The following is a 26,702-nucleotide window of genomic DNA, read 5'->3' as shown; positions in this document are numbered from 1 at the left end:
TCACATCAACTTGATAGCAAAATGCAGATAGAACATAAACATAAACAGTAGAAGACAAGCCAAGACAAGAGGACACAAGATGTGGCACCAGCCAGGGACAAACACCAATGTGGGGAAACCCTTGATCAATTCTTCTTATACTCTTCAATAGTTCAGCAGAGAGAGATAATACAAATTACAAATTTGATCATTTATGACAGCAGCAAGAAGCTCTAACTAGAAAAGTCAACGTTGGTCAAACAAGGCAGAATTCTTCCTCTAAACAGCTCGGTCAAACCCAGTCAACTTCGACGTCCAATAGCAAGCCCAATCAGCCTAAAATAGTCTGAAAACATCTAGTCAAAATCTGGTCAACAAAAGTCAAACTGCGGCCAACCCTAGGGCAGTCAACGCTGGTCAAAGGAGAACTCAGATTGCCTCGATTGCAGTGCCCAGATCTACAGCCTACTAGGATAGAGCTGCCTCACCCAAACCGCAGTCAAAACAGGGCAACGCTTGAGGTCAACATAGTCAAACAACAATCCTACAGTTTGATCAACGCAGTCAAACAGAAATTCATCCTTCTTCCTTCACACGTGTGAGAGACAACTACCGAGATTTGCGTACCCAATCACAAGAGGAGAGAGAAAGATGATGATATGAGATGATGATAAAATGACTTGAGGTCTCCTCCTTTTATATGCAACGTTAAGGATGAGCTGGGGGGTTTGAAATTTTGAATGCCTATTTTGCTCGATGGCCGACCTTGACAATTTGTCCATAATATAAATAAATTCATATCTTCGTTTCTACATGTCGGAATCGGATGATCTTTAGATCAATCCTACACCTTTCGGAGAGAGGAACCCAAGAAAAATATCAGTTTTCATAAATAAGATGACCCATGTGGAGTTTTGCCCTAGTTGCCAATTTTAACACCCCCTCTCATCTAGGGAGAACTCCATCTGCTAATCAATCTACCAGTCAGTACTATCTATGTCATCAATGCACTGCTCTGCTAAACTATGAAGAAGAAGAAGTGATCGAGAATGTATCATACCATTCTCTACTGACTTGAAGTCAATCCTAGATAAAAGAGAATCTCATACCACTCTTACGGACCCAAAGTCACTTCCAATCAAAAGAGAGCATCTCATACTACTCTTATTGACCTGAAGTCAGTTCCAATTGATCCCAAATCAATATCGGTCATCCTAGCATAGGGAGTACGGTAGTACACGATGTGTCCATCAATAGTACTATGGTCCCTATCTTCATTTCTCTACTCATTGGCCAAATGAGAGGTACTTCCCATGTGTCCCAAAATGCATGGGTAGGATGTCTTAGCAGGAGAAGGATGAACCACTCATCCTGCCTACATGTCGCCACGAGGTATCAAAGGGGAAGGCTGAACCACTCACCCAGTACACAAAAAACCACTAGGGGAAGGCTGAAACACTCACCCTATGGTTGTTCATCGCTCCAGGAAGTACCCCAAGCCCCCCAGAGCTCCCAAAGCTCAATGTCCATATCATACAGGACCCTCACAAGAGGGTCTCTCCACGACTCCAAGCCGTTCTCGAAAGGCCAAGAACTTGACCTTCCCCAGGGGCTTTGTTAGAATATTGACAACCTACTCATCAGTTCCAATGTGATGGAGCCTTATTGCTCCTCGCTGTACCATATCTCGGATAAAGTGGTACCTGATATCTATGTGCTTGGAGCGATCATGAAACACGGGATTCTCTGATAATCAGATCCCACTTTGGTTGTCGCAGAGGATCACGGTGGTATCCAACACATGTCCAAATAGCTCACTGAAGAGCTTCCTGAACCAAACAACTTCACAAGAGGCCATACTAGCAGCTATGTATTCGACCTCAGTAGTGCTCAAGGCAACATATTTGTGCTTCCTTCTCATCTAGGATATTGAAGCAGAACCCAAAGAAAAACAGCATCTGGAAGTGCTATTGCGATCCACCATACTGCCAACCCAATCAACATCAGAATAACCATGTAGCCTCACATCTCTGGCAGTGTATCTCAGTCCATGAGTGATTGTGCCTCGATGATATGTCAGAAGATTCTTGGCACCAATCCAATGTATATGATGAGGCTCAACCATATATTGGCTCAATGTGTTAACTAAAAAACATATGTGCGGATGAGAGTTCACCAAGAACATCAGTGCTACTATGAGTTGACGATACTCAGAAGCATTTCCCAATTCAGGTCCAGCAACACTACCACATAATTTCTTAAAGTTAAGTTCCATCGGGGTAGTCACTGACTTGCAATCCACCATCCCAAATCTTTCCAATATCTTCACAATATATTTTCCTTGAGAGAGGAAAATTTCTCCTGGCTTTTGCCAAACTTCCAACCCTAGGAAGTAGTGCATCAGTCCTAGGTCCTTCATCTCAAATTCAGAAGCCAACTCCCTCTTACATTTGTGAATGAGAGGGTTTGCACCTGTCAGAAAGAGGTCATCCACATAAAGTACCAGTATGAGAGGTTTATCATTTTCAACCTTAAAGTAAAGGTTCGGATCAGCTTCACTTCTAGTGAATCTCAGCTTCATCAGATAGCTATCAATCCTCTCATACCAAGCCTGAGGTGCATGCTTCAAGCCATAGAGAGCTTTCTTCAACTTGCATACATGAGATTCCCGGTCATGAACCTCAAACCCCTGGGGTTGTTCTACATAGACTTCCTCTTTGATCGAACCATGCAAGAAAAAGGTCTTGACATCCATCTGATGTAGGTTCCATTCTTGCGAGGCAGCAAGGGCTATGATTGAGCGGATGGTGGTGTATCGGGAAATAGGTGCAAATATCTCATCGAAATCTACACCTTCCTTTTGAGAGAAGCCTCGAGCAACAAAGTGAGCTTTGAATTTTTCTGCACTTCCATCAGTTCCATGCTTGATTTTGTAGAGCCACTTAGAGGTGACAACTGATTTGACCTGGGGTATAGGGACCACATCCTAGACATCATTCTTCATAATTGACTCGTATTCTTCATTCATAGCATCCTTCCAAACTTGTTGCTTCACGGCTTCTTCAAATGATGAAGGCTCATTTTGAATGATAGTGCTCATGACGGTCAAGTATCCTTGATACCTATTCCGCTTCTTGCTCTGACAGAAAGTCCCCCTTGGTGCAATATGTCTCTTGGCATCTTTGAGAGTCTCCCTAAGCCATGGGGGTCTCCTCTTGGAGGAGGAGGGCTCTTTGGGAGGAGGATCAATAGGATCCATAGGTTCATCAACATCAAGCATCATTTCATCCTCTTTTTCACCCTGTTTTCCGGTGTCAGCTTCTTTTTCCTTCCTTGGGATAGGAAGGTTGTTGATCTTTTAAGGGCCATATCTTCGTCAAAGGTGACAACATGACTTATCTCAACTTCCCTTTGACCAGCCACATAAATTCTATAACCCTTAGAATTTTCACTATAGCCCACAAAGATTCCTTTCTTCCCTAATGCACCCAATTTGCTTCTTTTCTCTTTCGGCACATGAAAATATACGGGACTTCCAAAAATTCTAAAATGAGGAACATGGGGTTTCTTACCAGTGAACATTTCTTCGGGAGCCTTGGAGTCTAATGCTTGATGAGGGCATCGGTTTTGAACATACACGACGGTATTTGCACCTTCAAACCATAGGAACTTCAGAAGCCCTTGATCATGAAGCATGGCATGAACAACTTCTATAATAGTATGATTCTTCCTTTCAGCCACACCATTCTGCTCAGGAGCGTATGGTGTTGTAGTCTCCCTCTCAATGCTAACTTGCCTGCAATAATCATGGAATTCATTTGATACGTTCTCAGTCCCATTATTAGTCCTCAATATCTTGATTTTCTTCTCAGATTGGTTTTCGATCATGGCTTTGAAGTGTCGGAACCAAGTGAACACTTCATCCTTCTTTTTCAAGAAGTAGATCTAGGTCTTGCGAGAATAGTCATCCGTAAAGGTGAGATAATATAAGTATCCTCCCAAAGAGTTTATGGGCATCATACCAGATATGTCAGAGTGGATCAATTGCAGTATATCTGTGGTCTTGCTATTACTTGAGGGGAATGGTCCCCTTGTAATTTTTCCTTTGGCAGATCTCGGACATACACTTTCATGCTCTAATTTGAACTCGGACGTACCTATCACCATCTGTCTCACATCGGGTAGAGCCTTATAATGAAGATGGGCAAACCTCCGATGCCATAATTTAGATTGTAGAGATGTGTAGCAAGACATAGCTTCCAATGGACTTCCTCCAACTTGATACAAAGTGTCAACCCTGAACCCAAGAGTAAAAGCATATTTAAAATTCCTTTTCCAAACATGTACCTTTCCATTGATGAATGCCACCTTGTATCCTTTTTTCCATTGCCGAAATAGACACTAGGTTCTTCTTGAGATCAGGTACATATAGAACTTCTTGTAAATGAATCGTGTTACCTTGATTCAATTGAAGGGTAACATTCCCTACTCCCTTCACCGGATAGGTGGCATCGTCTCCAAGGATAATCTCCAAGTTTGTCTCCTACTCTATCAGATTAGGGAGATCTTCCTTGTATCCGTTGAAGTGCCTTGAGGCACCACTATCAATTAGCCAATTCCCCAAAGTGTCTGGTGGACAGGTAGTGGAGAGGGCCAATATAAGATAGTATTTCTTTTGCTTATTTTTAACAACATTTGATTCTTCATACCTAGAGTTCCTTGCTTTCTTGGAGGGTTGACCATTTCCTTGATGTCCCACATTTCTTTTTCCTTTACCATTGTACCTGCCATTCCTTTGATTGTTGTGGTTGAAGTTCCCCTTAGAATGATTGTGATCATCATCATGTGATGTGTCCCTTCTATTTGGACACTCCCTTGCATAGTGGCCAAACTTATTGCAAACAAAGCACCTGCCCTTCCTTCCTTCCTTAGATCCAGGATTTCCATTGAAGTGACATTTAGACCCTACATTATTTCTCCTTTTGGCATGAGCAGAAAAAGCAGTGGGGTTGCTTCTATTAGAAGGCATTTCTTGCTCTACCATTCTTATTTCTTCTTGAATGCATCTCGACATCAATTCTTCAAACCCTGGAATTCGATCATTATTGGAAATAGTGGTTCTAAATATATACCATTCGGGTGGGAGTCCACCAAGGGTAGTGATAGTAAGTTCCCTGTCATTGATGACCTCTCCAATCGAAAGTAGATCATTCTTGATCTCAGTGATCCTTAAGAAGTAGGATTGAATATCCTAATTCCTCGTCCTTGCCTTTCTTAATATCCTTCAATTTATTTTCGAGAAATAACATTTGATTTGCATCACTAACCTTGAACATGCTGACCAACCTGTTGTAGATCTCCTTGGAGGTGTTCAAATTAGAGATGTGGGCTACCAGACGCTTGTCAATGTAATCTTTGATAATCTTCTTTGCTTTGACTTTAGCCCCATTGTCCTTGGTCGTCACAGCAGCCGATACATTTAAAGGAGGCTAAGGGATTTGACCCTTCACATAATCCAACACTTCTTGTTCTTCCAAGGTCAAATCAAGAGACATCTTCCATCCATGATAGTCAAATTTTTCATGTTGCTTGTCTTCAGCCAAGAAGTCGGATGAGGAACCCATTGAGCCTTGTGTCCTTGTCCAACTCTCTCTGGTGAGTGCTCTTTCACTCTTGCTTGGGCTTTGTCTACACCACAGCTTTGATACCATGTTAATTTTAGGCAACAATGGTATGTTCTATGCTTAAGAGCAATTTACTTCAATTTCTTTACTAGCCCAATATCAATATCCAATTTAGCAATCACATCAGCATGAAAGTAAAATGCAGATAGAACATAAACATAAACAGTAGAAGACAAGCCAAGACAAGAGGACACAAGATGTGGCACCAGCCAGGGACAAACCCCAATGTGGGGAAACCCTTAATCAATTCTTCTTATATTCTTCAATAGTTCAATAGAGAGAGAGATAGTACAAATTACAAATCTGATAATTTATGACAACAACAAGAAGCCCTAACTAGAAAAGTCAACGCTAGTCAAATAGGGCAGAATTCTTCCTCTAAACAACTCGGTCAAACCCAGTCAACTTCGACCTCCAACAACAAGCCCAAAATAGCCCGAACAAGTCTAGTCAAAAGTTGATCAATGAAAGTCAAACTATGGCCATCCCTAGGGCAGTCAACGTTGGTCAAAGGAGAGGTCAGATTGCCTCGATTTCAGTGCCCAGATCTACGGCTTGCTAGAATAGAGTTGTCTCACCCAAACTGCAGTCAAAACAAGTCAACGCAATCAAACAACAATCCTGCAGTTCGGTCAATGCTGGTCAACGCAGTCAAACAAAATTCGTCATTCTTGCTTTGCACGTGTGAGAGACAACTGCCCAGATTTGCATACCCAATCACAAGAGGAGAGAGAGATGATGAGATGAGATGATGATAAAATGACTTGAGGCGTCCTCCTTTTATATGCAATGTTGAGGATGAGCTAGGGGGTTTGAATACCTGTTTTGCTTGTTGGCCGGCTTTAACAATTTGTCCATAATATAAATAAATTCATATCTTCATTTTTACATGTCGGAATCGGATGGTCTTTAGATCAATACTACACCTCTCGGAGAGAGGAATCCAAGAAAAACATTAGTTGTCGTAAATAAGATGACCCATGTGGAGTTTGGCCCTAGTTGCCAATTTTAACATTAAACAATACATAGTCACAGCTAAAGTTGGAAAGGATTTCCTCCTTAGCCAAGGATACCAGGATCAAGTTATTGGAAGACTTGGTGATCAAATTGGGATACAATCCCAAAGATGTAAAGGCAGCAGAAGAGCTGGTGAAAAGAAAGGATGTTGATATATCAGTGTTGTCGCACAAAGTGTCTAAGCATCGCTACAACGCTTAGAGTAAGGGCTGTCACTCTTGATCCTTACTCCATTTAGACTCTCTCCTAGACAAGTCAAGGGGGATAGTCCCTGAGGTAAATGGATGAGAAAACTTGTGGATCACAGGCTCTAGGAGATTTTAATGATGGACAACCTGATAAATCTAAATGAATCTCGATTAATTTAGATGAATAGATTAAACGCCAACGTAAACAAGACATGACCACAAGATATAAATAATTATAGACCAATGCCTTTAATATTTGAATTAACCATCAACTAAATAAAACAAGTTATCCAGAATGATTTTCAATATGTGACGAATAGTGACAATCATAAATAATCCATATAAATGCCCAACACTGTAGCATGCAAAAGATTCCAGATCTAAAATGATTTTCATTAACTGCCCAGATCTAGATTCAATTAACTTTCTACAACAGCTAAATATGATTTAAAATGTTTATTGCACCTTGACCATAGAAAAATACATTTAATAACAACTAAGGAACTTCAAATTTAAATTTTAATTATTCCTTAGACGATAACTTCAATGGTAACTAAAAAAAAATCAAAATCTTTTAATGTGATGGAAAAACAAATCAAAGGGTTAAAAAATTTAAAATTTTAATGGGCCATAGGCCACATAATTTTATTTTTTTAACATGAAAGAAAATCCCTTTAATTCATTTCTTTAGTCACCAAAATTAGATTTTTTATGATTTTTTTAAAATTAGGGATTAAAAAATGGAAAAAATAAAATGTCAAAAGGTTAGTTTTTTTTTTTATTTTTTTATTTTTTAGATTTTGGGATTTTAAATAAAAGTCATAAAATAAAAAAAGTGGAATGAAATCAAATAAGAAAAAGGAATAAAAACCCAAACGAATATTTTTGTTTTTTAAAACCTTAATGAAATCTCACTAAAGACATGAAACTGAAAATATATACCTAACCTAACGCCTAACTATATGCAAGCACTAAAACCTAACTTAAATCATACAAAGTCAAATAGATAAAAAAAAACAGGAAGAAAAGAGAAACGCATTTGTTGTTTGTTGTTGCAGGTCCGCAGGTGAGAGCTCGATGGCGGCAGCGAGGGTAGGCAACGTAGATGGATAGCTAACAACTAAGGGAGCTCGCAGAAGGGTATGAGAGATGGAAGTCGCGAGGCAGGGAATGTAAGAGGAAGAAGGGAGCTGCGTATTGAGAGCAATGGCAGCGGACAGGAGGAAAATCGCAGAGCAAGAAAGCTGCTTGGACGGAGGGGAGACCGCGTGTTGAAGGAGTTGGGAGGAGTATGAACGATGGACAACGCGGATTAGACTGCGAGCCTCTCCTTTTTTTTCTATTTTCTTTTTTCAGGGCTTGAAAGCAGCGTGAGGATTTCAGGCAGCAGAAAAGAGCAGAGATGTTTGTTGTTTGCAGTTGAAGCGTGGCTGAGAGCGAGGGTTGATGAGTGTAAGGAGAACAACGTATAGGGAAAACGCAGGGATATGGGGGTATAGCTACCAACGAGGGTTTGAGATTTGTTTTGAAGGTAGAGCAGAGGAGAAATGGAGGGAATAGCTAAGAATTTTGTTTTCTTTTGCAGGTTTAGCAGCTACGAAAACAGTGGACAGCTGAATGAGGGTTTGGGAAGGTCACCGCTATAGCAAGAAAACGCAGGAAGAAACCCAAGATTTTCTAGATCTCATAAAAAATTTAAAACTCTTGAAATAAAAATAATTTCGAAATTCCCCAGAAAACAACAGTAAAAACAAATTCGAAATTTTTCTGCTCAGGAAAAACCAAGCAGCCAATCAACCTGCAAAATGGTGGCCCAAAACTTCCACTAGAACCTCTAAAAAGTTTTCCAAAAATCTTAATGAAATTTTAAATCGCTCTGCTTCAAATTTCTTTGAAATCCTTATAAAATTTCCAGATTTTAAAACTCTTGAATTGCAAAATCTCTGGACAGAAACCCTGCCAAAAATGATGTTGATGGACCTCCATAGATCCAGATCTTACCCTCCAGGTCCTAGATCTGGACTTTGCACAGCTTTCAGCTTGAGATCTGCAGCGACAGGACAACAAGAAACACCCAAAAGATATATAAAATGACCCAAAAATCTAAAACCCAAAAAAATCCAAGTTAGAAACATGAAGAAAATTACAGATCTATGTACATAAATAGCAGATCTATCAGATCTAGGGAGTGTGAGTCCAACTCTGCTCCCAGATCTGATGATCTGAGGCTCTCAACAGTCAGATCTAACGATTTAGCACAAAAAAATTAAATTTCTGAATTTTTAAAGGAGGTACCGAGCTCGAAACCCTTCATGCATCACCCATAAAAAATATCTTATCATAAGCCCAAGATCAAATTTAAGCTGGGTTCCTCAGAAAACACGGATCAGGAGTTGGCTGGTTCAACTAAGAACTTCCCCGAATGCCCAATGATCTAAAAAATAAAACTTTCCTGCAAAACTCAATTTAACCATCAACATAGAGCGAGAAAACGATAATAAAATTCAAATTCAATAGAGATACCTGCTATTATATTCAAAACTTAAATTATCATTCAAACCCCAATGACTGAGCAAGATACCTGTACTCAAATCACTCTTCAGAAAGCTACATCAATGGCTAAAAAGAAATCCGTACATGAAAATGACACATCTTACAGTATTTCCACGAAGAGTAACACCAACAGAAATTAACCCCAAAGTCTTTCTTTATTGCTCAGAAAAAAATTACAAGAGAGCTTTTCGCTTAGTACACGATCCAGAGATCGGATGATACTGACTGACAAATGACCTCCTATTTAAAGATAAATCCTCCAACGGCTAGTTCGAGTGATCCTTGTCAAAGCAATCTCGACCGTTGATGAGGATCAAAATTTCTTTTAATCTCATCCGTCGAAATTTTAAATATTGAGGAAATTTCGAATTTTTCAATTAAATGCATTTTAATTAATTCAAAAATTAAATTTTTGAATTAATTTCCTCAAAATTTTGACTTTGACTTAACCCCAGGGACCAAAGGCATAAAATTTAGCAAAATAATCAATTAACCTTAGTCCCTGGACCTCTTAAAATTTAATTTTTTAAAGGACCCACGAATTTTGCCTTTGGAAAATTTAAATTCACTTAGGACCTAGAATTAATCAAATTTCTGGCTTAGGATTTTAATTAATTTTGGCCAGAAAATTTAATTAATTAACCTATGAGGGGATAAATTATTTTTCCAACCCTCAGGACACTTTTACATCATGATTTTTCACATTTTTTACATCTCAAAGGGGAAAACCCATCTGAAAAGGACCCTCACAGACTACCGAGTTCTGCGACACAAATATAATCTAGCAGATCAATCAATTTGTAATAAAATAACCTAACCAAATAGTTAGGATTATTCCCAAATCACTTTTACATAGACTCGATCTAGAACACTAGGACTCCCCTAAGATCCCAGTGACAAAATCCATTCTGGCTTTGGGGTAAGGTTGAAAAAAAACTCTGCCAACCATCGAGAATGGATCGGTGAGACAAAAAACCTCCCGAAATGTAGATCATCACCAGAAAAGTAGGTTTACCTAGGTGATTACATACACGACACAGATCTACTGAGATTATTTACATTATACACATGCAAACTGGGTTTACATTATAAGATGATGATCATGTTAATGATGATAGCTAGACGGCACGAGCACATCAATCAGGCACTATCCCTTTCGTGAAAAAAGGGGGTGTACACGTAGTGGTCAACAATTAGCATTAACGAAACAACTAAAACTGCCTACCACAGAGGATCCATAGGCTAAGGAAGTTGGACAGATGGAAAAGCAAAAAGAAGATATATTTTGGATAGTTATTGAACAAAACAATCATATCGGGGACATGGAAGTAGAACTGGAAAAACTACTCAAAGAGAAAGAGCAAGCGACACAATTGGCCATAGTTCCACTTACAACAATCCCCATCTCAGCGACCACAACCCCAGGAACTTCTACATCAACTTCAGCGCCAACACAGACATCAGATTTTTGCAAGTGAGCTTATTAAAGCCATGGACAATTTGTCCATTCAGGAACAAGAAATTGTTAAGTTAAAACCTTAGCTCAAGATACTATTAGAACAAAAGTTAAAAATTGATAATTTTTATGTGGCAGAGTTGCAGAAAACCCATCAGCTAAATCTTAAAATTGAGCAGTTGCATAGTGAATCAGTTATGGGTCAAACTCTAGCCCAAGCCAGAGAAAATATATGGACAGAAATCGGTGAAGCCATCACAGAAATATGGCCTTCCATACAGATTATTTTTGAGCAACAAGAATTGATACAGAGGTCCAAGGAGGTAGTAAGGCAAATTAAAATAGACTTAGGACATAAGCCTGGGGATGCAAACAACACTTATTAAATTCATGAATTCCAAAAGCATAGAAGAATTAGAGCAACTGGGAATTCAAGACAGGACAAAAACTATTTTAGAAGTGAGGAGAATGCACACCAAGAGGAACCTTATGCTACAGCTTGACAATAAGTGTCAAAGTCTAGAAACCAGCATACAGAGATTTCACAAGAAGATGTAGGTGTTGAACAGGAAAGATCTACCAACACTGATTGGTAGGGAAGATAAGCTTATGAGCTTGACAGAGTACCAGAAAAAATATCTACTATTGCCCAAGATAAGTCAAGATTTGCAAGTATAAAGGGGCACATAACAAGGAAAGCATTCCTGGAGGCCTTAGATTTCAACTTGTTCATTAGTTAAGAGCTCTGGCATTTGTTCATTATCAAACCAACTTCCCAGAAGTACACAGATGTCGATGAGGCCTATAGAAAAGTAGTTAAATTTTCTATCCCTATTAAAGACAAATGGGAGAAACTGTGTGAATTACTTGAGTAATTTTTATCTTCGACAACAATGCAAACAACGCAACAAAGTTGGAGGCTCAGTCATCAACAGTGATCCTCAGAAATAGGGCCAACAGTTCCAGCAGTTTGAAGATTCCTAAATTTTTGTACTATTTTTGTAATCAGTTGTTAGATATTTTTAGGATTCTATCTTGATCTTTAGAATCAAGATATTTTGAAATATTTCCAATAAGTACTTCATAATTCGAAATTTCGAATTATGAAGGGTTGGGACTTGTTTGAAGAAAAGGACTTGTATTGTAAAGCAGCGCATAGAGCCACCTTTGATCAGATTTTCAGTAATATAGTGTAATCATTACAAGATTCTTGTGTCATTTTTATTGGTGAAGTGCATCTCTCTTTGTCAATTTGTTTCTTTTTTATTATCAAATATGATTCTAAAATCTGAATTATTCTAAGAAGATAAAGAACAACATTTGTTTGAATGTACACTCTGTCTCAAGATTAAGAATATTTTTTATGTTTTCCACTAAAGATTAAAATCAGAATTTTTAACTGCTCTGTTTTTAATTGGATCTCTAAATCGTTTCCTCTCCTTCACACCATAGATCTTAAAGGATCCAGTGAATTTGCCTAACCTGCCCTGTAAGTTTAACCTATAAACTCTGAATTTGATCATCTCAAACCTGTGACTCCATTTGCCTAATGGCTTTTCCTCCCAATTTCAACCCAACAACACAAAAAGCCCAAACCCAAACTTAATAGCTAGCCTAACACCTTCAGTCAAACAAAGCTAAATCATAAAGAGAGATCCCTCTTTGAAACTAGAAGGGCTAGATTCCCAGTTTCCAAAGTGATTTTGTGGTTACCTCTGTGATTTTTTCCACAACCTCAAAAATTATGGAGTGATAACAGAGGCTAGGGAGGATTGTCAGCATCTAGGAGAGTTTAGGAGCTGATTGAGCTTATGGCTTGGGAGTGTGACTTTTGCACTAGCTGGGACAACACAGAGATAGTGTGTGGGAGCTCATTTGGTGGGTAGCGTATTAGACCTTGAGGTTGAGCTTTGCCGTGGAGGTTAAAGGAGATATTTGGAGTGGTGTTTGCTTCCATTTCAAAGCTTGGAGGAGGAATTTGTGGTCATTCCTTGCAGGCCGTATTTCTGGAGCTATTTGGAGGGCATGGGCCATAGAAGAGGTCAAATTTGGGAGGTCAAAATCTGGCCAAACCATTTCTAGGTTTTTCTAGGTTTTTGACAAGGATCTCAAATATAGAGTTTCATAATTTTCTGAGCACCAAAGGTGGGGTTTTTAGCCATATCTTTGCAGTAGGTAGTGTAGAATTATTGGGGATTACACAAGGCCTTTGGGGGTCAATTTTGGGAAGTCCAAATCGCGCCAAACCATTTTTGGGTTTTTGTGGGTTTTGACCAAGGAGTTTGTGGCTAAAGTTTCATCATTTTCTGAACACCGGAGGCGGGGTTTCTTGTAGCTCCTTTCCAGCCAACAGTTGTAGTTAATGGGAGACAACGCAAAGCATTAGAGAAGCAAATATTTCTAGCATTGAGATTGCTGTTTGACACCTGGGTTCTGTCAAGCTTGCCCTTAAGGCAAGCCCAGGTGCATTTTCCGCACTATTGTACTTGCTCAACTCCATTAATAAAATAGCTCAGTTGGTTCTCATTTCTGTTGTGTATTGAGCATTTGTTGTTCGTTTAATTTTTTTGTGTATGAATTGCATTTTCTTTTATATATCACTATTTGTTTAAGTTGGAACATTACACTTGGGTGGCCCTTATACTAGTTACAACAGAGGGTGTTGTGTAGAAAAGAAGAAAATAAATAAATAAATAACTTATAAGATTAAACTTAACTTCAAGATGAAGTTCCTCGAAGAGGGGGGAGTATGTAATGCCCCACATTGTTAAATTAATAAATAATAATAATAACAATAGCAATAATGATAATAAAATAAAATAAAATAATAATAATAATAATAATAATAATAATAATTAATAAATAATAACAATAAGTAAATAAAAAAACCTATTTTTATAAAAAAGTAAAAGAGTAAACTCATGGAAAAAATCAAGTTAATAAAAGGTAAAAGAGTAAAAATAAGTGAGTAAATCTATGCAAAACAACTAAGTAAAGATAAAACTTATGATCAAAACAAAAATTTCATGATGACACATGGATTATATGCATAAATATTTTGCTTCCATTTTTGGAACAAGTTGTTCTATTTAATGGATGAAAAGGAGGATGTGAGGCATTATTTTCCTAGGAGAATTATGGGTTAGGAAAGATTCACTAGCAAAGGTAGTTGATTGAGGATTGGGAGGTGGCCAGCTGTAGAAAGACATAGTGTAGTTGATCGTATGATTGGGTGGAGAGTCATCCCAACATGTTGGTTGCAATTCGATCTCTACATAGTAGTAAGTCAATTGGGTTTTTCATCTCACATGTTTGTTCTCATCACTCATTATAATGATAGACTATGTAATTTTTAGTAAGTTCAAAATATTTGTATTACAAAAAATTTACAATAGTTACATTGTTGTGGCATTTAACCCATACTCGCTTAGAATTTGCCTTGAGATCACAGAGGGTATGAAACGAAAATACATCAAAACATTTCAAAGGAAGTTTGTTCGAGGCTGAAGGCCAAGTGCTGCACATATAATAAAAAGTTTCACAAAGGAGAGAATACATAACATGTTTCATAGAGAACTTGATAAAGACAAAGCTAGGAGGAGGTGAGGCCAGAACACCTACTCATGGAGGCCTCTGTGGCACAGGTGTCTCTTCCTCAATGGGCACTAATCCAAAGTAATCATCATTGTCGAGTTGGGGGCTTTCTTTTTGCATGGTAGTCACCTTTGATTCTTGGACGCTTGGCAGGATGCACTGGCGTGGATGGAAGATATGTCTGCAGGAGGAATTGACATGAGTGGCAGGTCGGTCCCAAGAGGATCTGAGTGAGAAGGGATCTCAACGACCATGCCTGGCGAGGACATAGGCAACACTGACTAAGATGATGGGAGCAAGTTGATGCCAAGGGTACTAGCCATGTCCCTGAGAGCCGCCTTGAGGTTTCTCTTGAAGTGGTCCAGGTCAATACTGCAGGCCTCCATCACCAACATGCTCTCCTCGTATTCCCTAAGGAGACAACCCTAGACATTCCTAAAGGCCTAGGCATTATCATCCATGAAGCAGAGCTTGAGAGTTTTAAGGTCCACAACCTGTCGATGGTACCGTAGCGGAATGCTCAATTCAAAGCGTATAGTGCCCAAGCCATGCCATGTTGGGACGAAGGCTTGCCCCTTCCATGACCACCACAATGAGGGTGACCACGTTCTCAGACCATCAAGCCAAATGGCACGGTTTTGCAGATAGCAGAGGGCTTGTTGACTCAGGCTTTAGGAGAAATGAGTGAGCAGGTAACAGAAGGAATAAATTCAGCAAAGGAGATGGATATGCAGGGTAGACAAGGCGTGAACATGCAAGTAGTGATAATGGCTTATAGAGAATGGCGGGCTCGACTTTGGAACAGGCCAGAGCTTCACTCATGGAGGAGGATCAAGTGAGTTTCAGAGATTTCCAAAGCATGAATTACAGACGTGGAGATGAATAACAGGAATTCCAAGTGGATTGAAGCAGTTAATACCCTACAGATACAGGGTGGCCACCTTAACTTCTGGCTTGAATGCTTGGCAGGACTGTTAGTTGGTGTCGAATGCAAGTGCCGCTAAGGAGTGATCTCGGGGCTCATAGATTTGAGATCCATGGGAACTCAGGTGCAATGTTGTGGCTAATGTTACCCGCATCCAGGGTATAGATTATGTAATTATTAATGAAATCTTCTTTACATTTATTAGCTAATGATTGAATTTTTGTATATAATTTGTGCCTATTTATGTTCAAAGCTTGGGCCATTACAAAACATGTCACAAGCAAAATTTGAACATAGGTGGTGAGGAAAACAACTTCTTTTGACCACCCAAGCTAAACTCATTTGACATTACTCTGTTTGTAACTATGTAATTATGTATGCATTTCTAGAAAGTAACTTGCTTGATTAGCAGGGAAACAACATGCATTTTTTCTACTCATTAAAAAGTTTCAGATCAACATTTAGGATGGCCCATACATACCTGAACACTCAAAGTTGTCCTATACAACGGTTCAAACCCACCAGCTGGCAATATCTCTATAGGTAGGTTAAACCCAGCTTCAGCACGCTCATTGTCAGAAATGACTGCTTGCTCAGTAGTTTTCAGCTTAAGTCCGTTATATGCTCCATCTATCACCTACAAAAAGTAAAGTTCGTAAAATACCTTTCACTTTCAAGAGACAAATCCAACATGAAAATTGGGCCAAATCAAACAGGCATTTGACATTTTCATGCGCAAAAAATTTAGGGTATACGCATGTACATAAGCACAATATCAGGTGTGTATTTGTGGGTGCACAAAACTATGAATGTGCAAATGTTCAAAGAAAACAACCATACTGGTTCAATTTATTAAACGCATACTCATTTATTCAAATAAATCTGAGAAATGTGAAATTCTAAATAGCTTACAAGTTTTGTAAAGTTCCCTGCCGTAAGAGGAGCTGAATATCCATCAAGAACAACCTGAACAGCAGCATATCAGGATAACAATTCTATGGTCTAAATGTGAATCCAAAACGTAAAAATTTAACTCAATTAAGGAAAACAGTGAATGCAAATTTATTACACCAGTGCAATCAGAACAAGATTATTTTGTAATTATAGATTATAAATGATATATGCCTTAGGGTCCCCTATCTAGAATCTACAAGTAAGAATAACACAGATCTACAAAATGTAGGAATACATATGGGTATACATGAGCATAATTGTTGGAAGCTTAAACTTGCAATACCCTTAGCCAAAAAATACACACACTAACAATCACAAACGAAACAACCTTGCTGCCCTTCATGGAATATTCCTCGTCTCAGCCCAAGAAATATAATTGGAAGTTATTAGGAGGATATACATAACTATCTCATTTCAAATCAGCAGAAGAAGAACCCATCAACTATCTCCAGAAGTTCTCAGAACATTATAACAAGGAAGGACCCATTCTCGCATGGTATTATGTGGTTAATGGAACAAGTTTTGCAATTTACATGGATTTCTTTATTTTAGCCATGGAATTTGGGGGTTTGTGTGAAATTACAAAACCATGCTAAAATTCAAATCAAGCAATTCTAGTCCTCCTATACAGATTGGATGCCCTTTTGAAGGTAAACTCTCATCTGTAAGATACTATAGGGTTCTGTAGCACCTAGGATTGTACCTTGTGAAATCCTCGTGCTAGCTTCCAGATTTGCAGTTCATCCTTATCAAGTTGGGTAGTAGACTCCGGATTTCATGTTTTTCATGAGATCTCAGATATCTTGGACCAGTTTCACATCAATTTATCAACAGGATTAGCTCAGGGATCCAGTTTCGGAGACATGCATGTGTTTTCACAGTCCTATTTTTAGCAGAAGAAAACAGTGAGTGCAGTTTTTTTACACCAGTGCATTCAAAACATGATTAGTTTCTAATTATATTGTAAATGCAATAAGCTGTAGGGGTCCCTTATGTAGTATCCACAAGTAATATATCACAAATCCATAAGTGATAAGAAGACATGAATATGCATGAGCATATTTGTTAAGGCTTACTCTCGAGATTCCCATAGCCAAGAAACACACAGTAACAAAATCAGAAACAAAACAATCTTATTGCCATTCACATAATACTCTATCTTAGCCCAAGAAATGTGATTGAAAATCAAGTTACTAGGAGGATATACATAACTAAATTTCATTTAAATCAGCATAAGAAGAACCCATCAACTATCTCCAAGAATTCCCAGAACAAGATAACAAGGAATGACCCATTCTTGTATGGGGTTATGATCAATATAAGCTTTGAAATTTAGATGGATTTCTTTATTTTAGCCCTCAAAGTTTGGGGGAATCATGTAAAACTACAGAACCATGTTAAAATTGGGATCAAAGAACCTATCATAGTCCTCCAATACACATTGGTCCCATTTTTGAGTGAAAACTCTCACCCCTAAGATACTAGAGGGCATTCTTGGCACCCAAGAATTATGCAATCTAGGATATGGAAATAATCATGCCATTTATGGCATGAGCATAATGGAGTTGGAAAATGCAAGAATCATGTCATTTAGGACATGACACATTATATATTGAAAATTGGAAATGTCGACTAGAAATTTTGGGCTGAAGGTTGTAACTGTTTTGTTTATCTAATCAGTAGGATTTCAACTAAAGTAAATTGGAATCTCACACCAAAGCAAGCATGGAGTGGGCACAAGCCTATCATCAAGAATTTGTATACATTTTGCAGCATTTTCAAATTTCTATATGCAAATGCGAAAGATGTAGTGCAACTAAAGGCCGTCAAATGAAGGGCACTATTAACCCCTCACTTCCAGGGGTAGCTATAGAGATTTTCCCTTGATGATCCACATCATAGACAGTAGTTGCAATAATGACATTTAGCATTCTCCACAAATAACATCCCACAAATGCCTCTTATATCATGCCCAGCTCATTCATTTGACAATATTGGTGTTAAACACAAATGAGGTACATTTTTCCATTGCTTCATATTAAGTGTTTACATTCAATGGATTTGGCATGAATTTCGTCATCATGGTTGAATCAAAATTGCAACACTCCCGTGCCTCTCGCACTGTTGCAGCCTACTAGCCTCGCGCTGCTCGAGGACTCCTGCACTGTAGCACTCTATGTCGCTTCATCCACATCCGTCTCTACTGACATCCGTCAATCTTGCTACTCCTCTTCGGGGCTCCCGTAGCAAAGTATAATCCAAGAGGTTGGGTACCTTGGATCCTGCCCCTCATTGTCTGTAGTCCTCTTGACTACAGCTCGATGTCTCCCCACCTCTTCTCTAGAGGTACTTGAGCACTCATGACACAATCATCATCCTCCTCAACTTTCTTCTCCGGCTTCACTAGCGCTACCTTAGAGTCAGACACCTCTCCCTTGTTCTTCTTCCTCGGACACTGCTTCACATAATGACCCAGTTCCCCACAGTGGAAGCACTTGAACTTAGAGAGGTCCTTCTTCTTCCTCCTCTCCTGCTTTCCCGCAGATGCCAGAGCTGCATCCTCTTCCTCTTCGTTCTTGATCCAGGCTCCTTTGCTGCTACTTCTCGCCTTGCTCAACCGCCTGATCTCCTCTTGACGAAGAGTCGCCCACAATTCTTCCCAATCTAGAAGATCCGCCCTGCCCAGTATGCTCTAGACAAATGTCTCCCACTCCTCGGAGACTGCGTTAAGTGCGGTCCTTACCATCATCTCCTCATCCGGCATGGCCCATATGGAAGTCAGTTGGTCCCGGATCTCCTTCAATCGACCGAGGAAGAGATCTATATGCTCCCCCTTCTGAATCTGGTATGACCACCGTTGATTCTCAAGTAATATCTTCCTCTACACAGAAATATGTTGGTACAATGTCTTCAAGGTGTCCCACATCTCCTTTGTCGTCTCGTTCTCGGCAATAAGTTGGACCACATGATCCTTGACCCCATCAAGGATGAAGCATTTTGCCTTGGCCATTGTCTCCTCGTACTTCTCATTAGTTACTAGGTCAATTGGGATAGCCATTACTCTCAAGGCAAAGACCTTGATGTAATGTCTGTCTAGAATGGACAAGATCCTGGCCTTCCAGACCACAAAGTTGGATGCTCCGTCCAGTCTATCCTGATTCCTCAACCCATTCACAACCATCTCTCTGCTCTTCTGTCGACTCCTCCGAGTCTCTCTACTTCCCTCTGGAAGTTCTCCTTTTGACTCTGCTAAGTCTCTTTACTTCCCGCCTAGAAGTTCTCTGCTGCACTCCCTCTGAGTCCCGATTTCCCTCCTGGAAATCCTTCTGCCAATCGTCATGTTGCCCCTCTCTGATCGTCTATGCATCCGCAACACTAATCCAGATTCCTTGGCTAGAAATCTGCCTCGGCAGCAACTCCTCTACCTTGGTTTTGCCGTGTTAGGTATTCTTCTGACCACAGTACCCCACCAGCTTCACTCCCGCAAACTGTCCACAGCTTCCTATGCCCCAACAACTGAAGGAATGAGCCTCTAGGCTCTGCGCAATCCCAACACTGGAAAAAACAACTCCCTCAGCCTTTGCATCAACCCTCTTGGTCTCTGCGTGGCTCTGTGTGAGCTTCCCTCTGCCCTCCTCTGCCTCTGCGCTAGTCTTTCTCTGGACCGGACTGATGATGCAGTCCCTCTGTGTCAACCCTTCTTTTGTCGCTTCTATAAGGATTAACTTCTGTCACTCGGGACAACTAATTCTGCTGCAAATACTCTGCTTAGCTGATACCTTCAGCTCTCGTATGATCTGTAACCACCCTCAGATACCATGTTGAATTTTCTAAGTCTATCCGTTAGAAAATTAATCCATATTCTGCTGGTTTATTTCTTCTACTTGTAAATTATGAACAAGTTATTTAAAACATTTAAATACCGAAATAAACACAATACAATCACAACATCTACAGATCATCAACTGAAAGAAAACAAACACACAAGTGACACCGTTATTTTTGGACAAATGTCCCCGGAAAAACCCAATGCGGGAAAATCAGTGCAGCTATTCTGAGGGTTTATTATTATGCACTATTTGCTTGAGTACAACTGGGTGCCTCAAGTCCTCTCTATTCGGTAACAGGGATTCAAAAAACCTATCCCACGAAACCCTCTCCAACATCTCTGAATCTCTGCGCTGGCCCTTCTGGCCTCTGTGTCAACCTCCTGCTACCCTGTGTCAGCCTCAAACCTCTCTGTGCCAGCCCTCTGAGGCACTGCGCAGCCTCTGGGACCCTCTGCGTGGATGACGCAGTCCCTCCAGCCTCTGCGTTGTCTCTATTGGGCTTTGTGTGGCCTAAACTGGTTGTTGTCTCTCGCTTTCTGCTTTTGCCCTGGTCTCTTGGCACTGTCTCTGCCTCTCTGCCCAGTACTCACTGCCCCTCGCTGCTGATCACTGATTCGACTTTGCTTAGCAACCCCGCTCTAGCAAATCAAATGACTGATCACTCTGGTGTATTCTCCAACTAACCCTCAAGCCTCCTTTTATACTTTTCTTGTTGGTCCTTCAACGACCGAGATTAAATGTCTAATCAACGGCTAAGATTGGATTTGGCTTGATCCATGACTTTTGGAACCTTCTAAACCAGTTTTATATTAATACCTATTAATATTTTATTTTTCCTCTGTTTAGACTTAGGAACTCCACTAAAAATATTAATTATTTTAATATCTCCCAAACCGGGTACAATCTGTCCAAACCATTTCTAGGTCTTTGAGACCTCAGGTGCTTTAGTGCCTCCACCAATTTTCATGGCTAGAGAACATCTGATGCTACCCCAAATCAACAGCAAATCACACCAGTCAAATGAATGCTATCCAAAATCGATTAGTGGCCATGGAAGGAAATCAAGGTGGGAGATTCCCAAATAGAGAAAATGATAAATGGCAAAAGAAAGGACCTCCCAATGACCATAGGCCACCTAATCCACTTAAGTCTACAAACTTAGTTGATGATTCCATGCCTTATTGTAGACCTTGTGATGACATACATGATGAACTCACTTGTCCTTATGCAAGAAGGATCCTAGAAGGAGATATGGTGGGAACAACTAAGCAAATCAATGTAGTTGGAAAAGAGCATCATTTGTCCTTGGAAAATTGGATGGGAGTTATGGAGAGTAGTCAGAAGGTAAATAAAAAGTCTCCATCCTCCTATAGTATAATAATTTTGGAGATTTGGATAGGATCACTAAGTTATATGGAGAGAAGCCTTCATCAACTCAGATTTTAGAGATAGCCAAGGATAAGGAAAGGGGAAATAATAAAGAAAGAAATCATAGTAAAACTTTCACTCCACCCACATCGAAGTTGAATATTGACTTGGGAGGATGGATTAATAATGCTAAGATTTTAGTTCCTATCACTGAAATCATGAAGATTCCCTCCCAAAGATATAAATTGTTGAAAGCCATTGATGCTCCCAATGGAAAAGAAATGTCTAATTTTTCTAAGGATAGATATGAGGATGCCCCTATCACTCTGCAAAGTAGTGAAATGTGTAGAGATAACAAAGACCACCAACCTTTTTTCATCACTATGTTGGTCAATGGAATGCTTTTACACAATTGTATGTTTGACTATGGGGCATCATCTTGTGTCATGACTAAGAAAGTCATGAATCAGTTAAATTTGAGGATTTCTAGACCCTAACACAACATTTGTTCAATGCATTCAAAGATCATTGAAGTGTGTGGTTTGATAAAAGATATTCAAGTCCACTTAGTTGTACATCCTGACATTATGATCACCATGGATATTGTGGTGATTGATGTGCCTGATGCTTGGGGGATGTTATTGTCTAGAAAGTGGGGAGCTGATATTGGGGATAGTTTGCAAATGGATTTAAGTTATGCTACCATCCCTAATAGTGAGGGCATCATGGTTAGATTGGATAGGGAATTGGAGAGAAAGTTTCATATAGAAAATCCCAAGGAGCCTCATAATGAAATTATGTATGAATCTGATAACTTGGGAAACTATGCTATCTTGGCTAATTTTTTTCCTCCTTTGGAGAAGGATGTGGATTGTAATAAAGATGGAGTTTGGTCACATGAATTTTGATGGTGCCCATTCTAAGTATGGTAAGGGTGCTGGAATTGTCCTTACCTCCCTTCTTGGTCACATATTCAAGTTTGCCTATAGATTGGAATTCGATGCAACCAACAGTGAAGCAGAGTATGAGGCTCTATTGTTGGGTCTTGAGTTGGCAAAAGACTTGATAAAATTGCTTAGTATCAAGGGGGATTCTAATCTAGTCATTCTTCAAACTAAGAAACAATTTGCATGCAAGAATGATAGATTAAAGAAGTATCAGAATGTTTTTTGGGATAATATGGAATATTTTGATGTATTAGACCTTCAAGCAATTCCTAGGGAAGGAAATAAACAAGTTGATGAGATGGTTGTCGCTGCATCTACAATACAGCGTGGAGAGAACTTGATGGATGATAAAATTAAGATGGAGATTATCTTTAGGTCATCAATTCCTAATAATCTTGAGTATTAGCAAATCTTTAATGATGAAAGCCAAGTGGTTCATTTTTTAAATAACATGGAGGAGTTTTATGAATTTAAGGCTGGCTACAAAGAGGAAGGATGTGATTATGAGGAGTGTAATGTGGTGACAAATCCCACTCCTAGGGAACTTGTAGCCTTGGAGCAAGTGTTTGACAAATATGATGCATCAAAGAGAAAAGATGATAAGCAAATTGACCCAAGGGAATTCATTGAAGTGAATATTGGTACCCCTCATGATCCAAAGATTATTAAAATAGGCAAGGGTACCAATGAGCAAGAAAGGAAGAATTTGATAAATTTACTTCATGAATATAGAGATGTTTTGGCTTTTTCATATGATGAGTTGAAACGTTATAGGGAAGATGTTATGGAACATACTATCCCTCTTAAAGATGAAAAAGCAAAACCCTTTAGAAAGAAACTTAGGCAAATCAATCCTAAGTTATCCCCCTTGTTGCAAAAAGAATTGCAAAAGATACTTCAGGCTAGTATTATTGCTCACACTAGGCATTCCACATGGTGTTCAAACTTGGTTATTGTAAGGAAGAAGAATGGATCAATCAGGGTGTGTAGATTTTCAAAATCTTAATTTAGCTTGTAAAAAAGATAATTACCCTTTACCTAATGTGGAAACGTTATTGCAAACGGTAACAAGATCTGGAATGATGTCTTTGTTAGATGGATTTTCAGGATACAACCAAGTCTTGGTGAAGGAGGAGGATAGACATAAGACAATATTCACCACACCATGGGGTACTTTTGAATATTTGAGGATGCCTTTTGGATTAACGAACGTTGGAGCAACTTTTCAAAGGGCTATCGACTATGCCTTTAACGGTCTAATTGGGAAATTTATTGAGATCTATCAAGATGATTTAACTGTTTTTTTCTAAAAATGGAATTTCCCATATAGACCACCTAAGGCAAATTTTTGATAGGTGTAGAGAGTATGGAATATCCTTAAATCCTGCTAAATCTATTTTTGGAGTGATTGAAGGGAAGTTACTTGGTCACATCATTTCAAAGGATGGGATCAAGATTGACCCTGAAAGAGTTTAGGCTATTCAAAAGATTCCTTTGCGTCATAATATTAAAACCCTTCAATCCTTCTTAGAAAAGATTAATTTTCTTAGAAGATTCATTCCAAATTATATTGAGATTGCCAAACCCATCCAAACCCTCTTAAAGAAAGATGTTAGGTTTGTTTGGGAAATGAAGGTAGAAAAGGTTTTCAGGAAATAAAGGATTCTATTGTCAAAGACCCTGTTCTAGTAAGCCCTGATTATTCAAAGGAGTTTTTAGTTTTCTCTTTTGCATCCAAAGATACTATTGTTAGGGTGTTGCTTCAAAAGAATAATGAAGGGCATGAGCAACCTATTGCTTTTATGAGTAGGTCCCTTCAAGGTCTGAGTTGAAGTATAGCACCATGGAAAAGAAAGCTTATGCTTTAGTCAAGTCCCTTAAGCTATTCAGAGTTTATGTGGGGTATTCTAGGATAATTGCATTTGTTCCCCACTCTGCTGTAAAGGATATTTTAGTCCAAGTTGATTTCTCAGGAACTCGAGCTAGGTGGGTCTCGAAGATTCAGGAGTATGATTTGGATATTAGACCTAGCAAGATTGTGAAGGGCCAGCGATTGGCCAAAATATTGACTGAAGGAAATGAGAAAGCGATAGGAATGATTTGTCAAAATGATTTGGAATTAACTTCATCAGAACTTCAAAGATTAGGTCAAGTTGAATGGTATAAAGACATTGTTTATTATTTGCAAAATTTGTCATGTCCTAACCATTTAGTTGGCCATAACAAAAGAGCATTAAGGCTTAGAGAAACTAAGTATTGCATTATGAAGGATGGTCTGGGTTCGAGAAATCCGAAGGGGGTAATACTTAGGTGCGTTGATGAAGTTGAAGCCAAAAAGCTTCTATCTGAGTTTCATTCAGGATTTTGTGGAGGGCATTATGCTGCTAAGACTACTACCCACAAAATCTTGAGAGTTAGTTATGTTTTGGCCTTCTATTTTTGCTGATGTGCACAAGTATGTTAGAGGTTGCCAAGCTTGTCAACTATTCACTGGGAAGCAGATTTAGCCTCTTTGCCTCTTCAACCTATGGTCATGGAGGTTCCCTTTCAACATTGGGGGCTATATTTTATAGGGAAATTTAATGAAAATTCGATTAATGGCTACTCATGGATTATAACTGCCACTGATTATTTTACTAAATGGGTAGACGTCATCCCTACAAAACATGTCACCGACAAAGTAGTGATAGATTTTCTTGAAGATAAGATTATCACTCTTTTGGGTGTCCCTGCCAAGATTACCACCGATAATGCCAAGGCTTTTAGCCTTGCTGAATTCTCATTGTTTTGCTTTAAGTATGACATAGTTTTATCCCATTCATCAAACTACTATCCTCAGGGTAATGGCTAAGCAGAGTCTAGTAATAAGAATTTGATAACCATAATCAAGAAGATAGTAGGGGATAACAAACGGGCATGGGATGGTAAAATTAAATATGCTTTGTGGGTTAATAGGATAACAAAGAGGAGTTCTACTGGGAAGAGTCCCTTTGAGTTAGTTTATGGCTTGGATGTTACCCTTCATGTGCATTTGAGGCTACCCGCTTACCAATTGCTACAAAGTTTTACATCTGATAAAGATGTTGTGCAATGTAGGATTGACCAAATTGGAGAATTGGATGAAACCAAAAGAAGAGCCTTTGAGCATTGTTGTAAAAATCAATCTAAGATAAAAAGAAATTTTGACAAATCATTTAGGAATAGAATGTTTTCTAACAATGATATGGTCTTGCTATGGGATCGCAGGAATGAAACGCCAGGTAATCATGGTAAGTTTGACAGTTTGTGGCTTAGACCATACATTATTAGGGAAGCAACTAGACAAAATTCCTACCATTTAAGCACTTTGGATGGAGAACCACTTGAGTTACCTATGAACGGCCAACTGCTCAAATTGTTCTACAAAGAAAATATCTGATGCCATGGGGCATCTTTTTGTATCATATTTCTAACCTTATCCCTTGTCATTTTTGTTTAGTTAGTTTTATTTCATGAATAAATTGTCATTTATACTCTTAGAATAAAATTCCATGTATTCATTTATGTACTTTATTTCATTTGATGATGTTTTGAATGGATACTGTTGATATATGTCTTTTGTCGGTGGATGCAGATTCCAATTTCTTGCACACTATCACTTCATATCTAGCATGCATCTCCATATGGAGCCAAATGTTGACTACTAGGATGATACCTGATGATTATATGAAAGACTCCATGCCCAGGGGTGCTCCAGACGACACTTGTACCATCATATATCATCAATCAACAAAGTTTTTTAACTCTACTTCTATCTTCTAATCATCTTTCTTATACCCATATTCCACACCCTGCGGAGAATTGTAATAAGTGATACTAGTAATGATGAATTTTGAGTCTGTAACAGGGCTAGGATGTTGGGACCCGATCAACAAATGAGTACACCTTAGAGTGTTTTTTTTATCTGGTTAATTATCCCTTCTTTTTCAGAGGTGGATAATTTTCTGGGTTTTTTCACTCACTTTTTACCCCAAAGTTGAGGTGACAGTTTGAAGGTTGAGCCCCTGACACATATTATTGTCTAGAGTCGATGTATATTACCATACTAGATCAAAAAAAAAAATCGTGGAATTTTGTTAGGTCTAGGTAGTCATCTTTTAATTTTTTATATTTCCAGCAGGTCAAAAATTGCAAATAAAATTGTATTTAAACTGTAATAAGTGTAGTT

General features: G+C 38.9%; 1 protein-coding gene across 3 annotated transcripts in view; it reads right to left on the bottom strand.

Moving 5' to 3' along the window:
* Positions 1-26,702, bottom strand: part of LOC149205126 (Cyclophilin-like peptidyl-prolyl cis-trans isomerase family protein) — a 454,055-nt gene that overhangs the window by 137,579 nt on the left and 289,774 nt on the right. For all 3 annotated transcript variants that reach the window (XM_089394898.1, XM_089394897.1, XM_089394896.1), the window contains exons 8-9: positions 16,309-16,362; positions 15,878-16,033 (exon numbers count right to left, since the gene is read on the bottom strand). In XM_089394898.1, the coding sequence (XP_089251024.1) occupies positions 15,878-16,033; positions 16,309-16,362 (210 nt within the window). The remainder of the gene's footprint in view (positions 1-15,877; positions 16,034-16,308; positions 16,363-26,702) is intronic.

The sequence above is a fragment of the Pinus tabuliformis genome, chromosome 1_2 (assembly GCF_031772625.1).
Source record: "Pinus tabuliformis cultivar Carrire ecotype Pingquan chromosome 1_2, CPIR1, whole genome shotgun sequence".
Taxonomy (NCBI): domain Eukaryota; kingdom Viridiplantae; phylum Streptophyta; class Pinopsida; order Pinales; family Pinaceae; genus Pinus; species Pinus tabuliformis.
The sequence above is the reverse complement of the archived record's forward strand: the minus strand, read 5'-3'. Positions and strand labels throughout refer to the sequence as shown.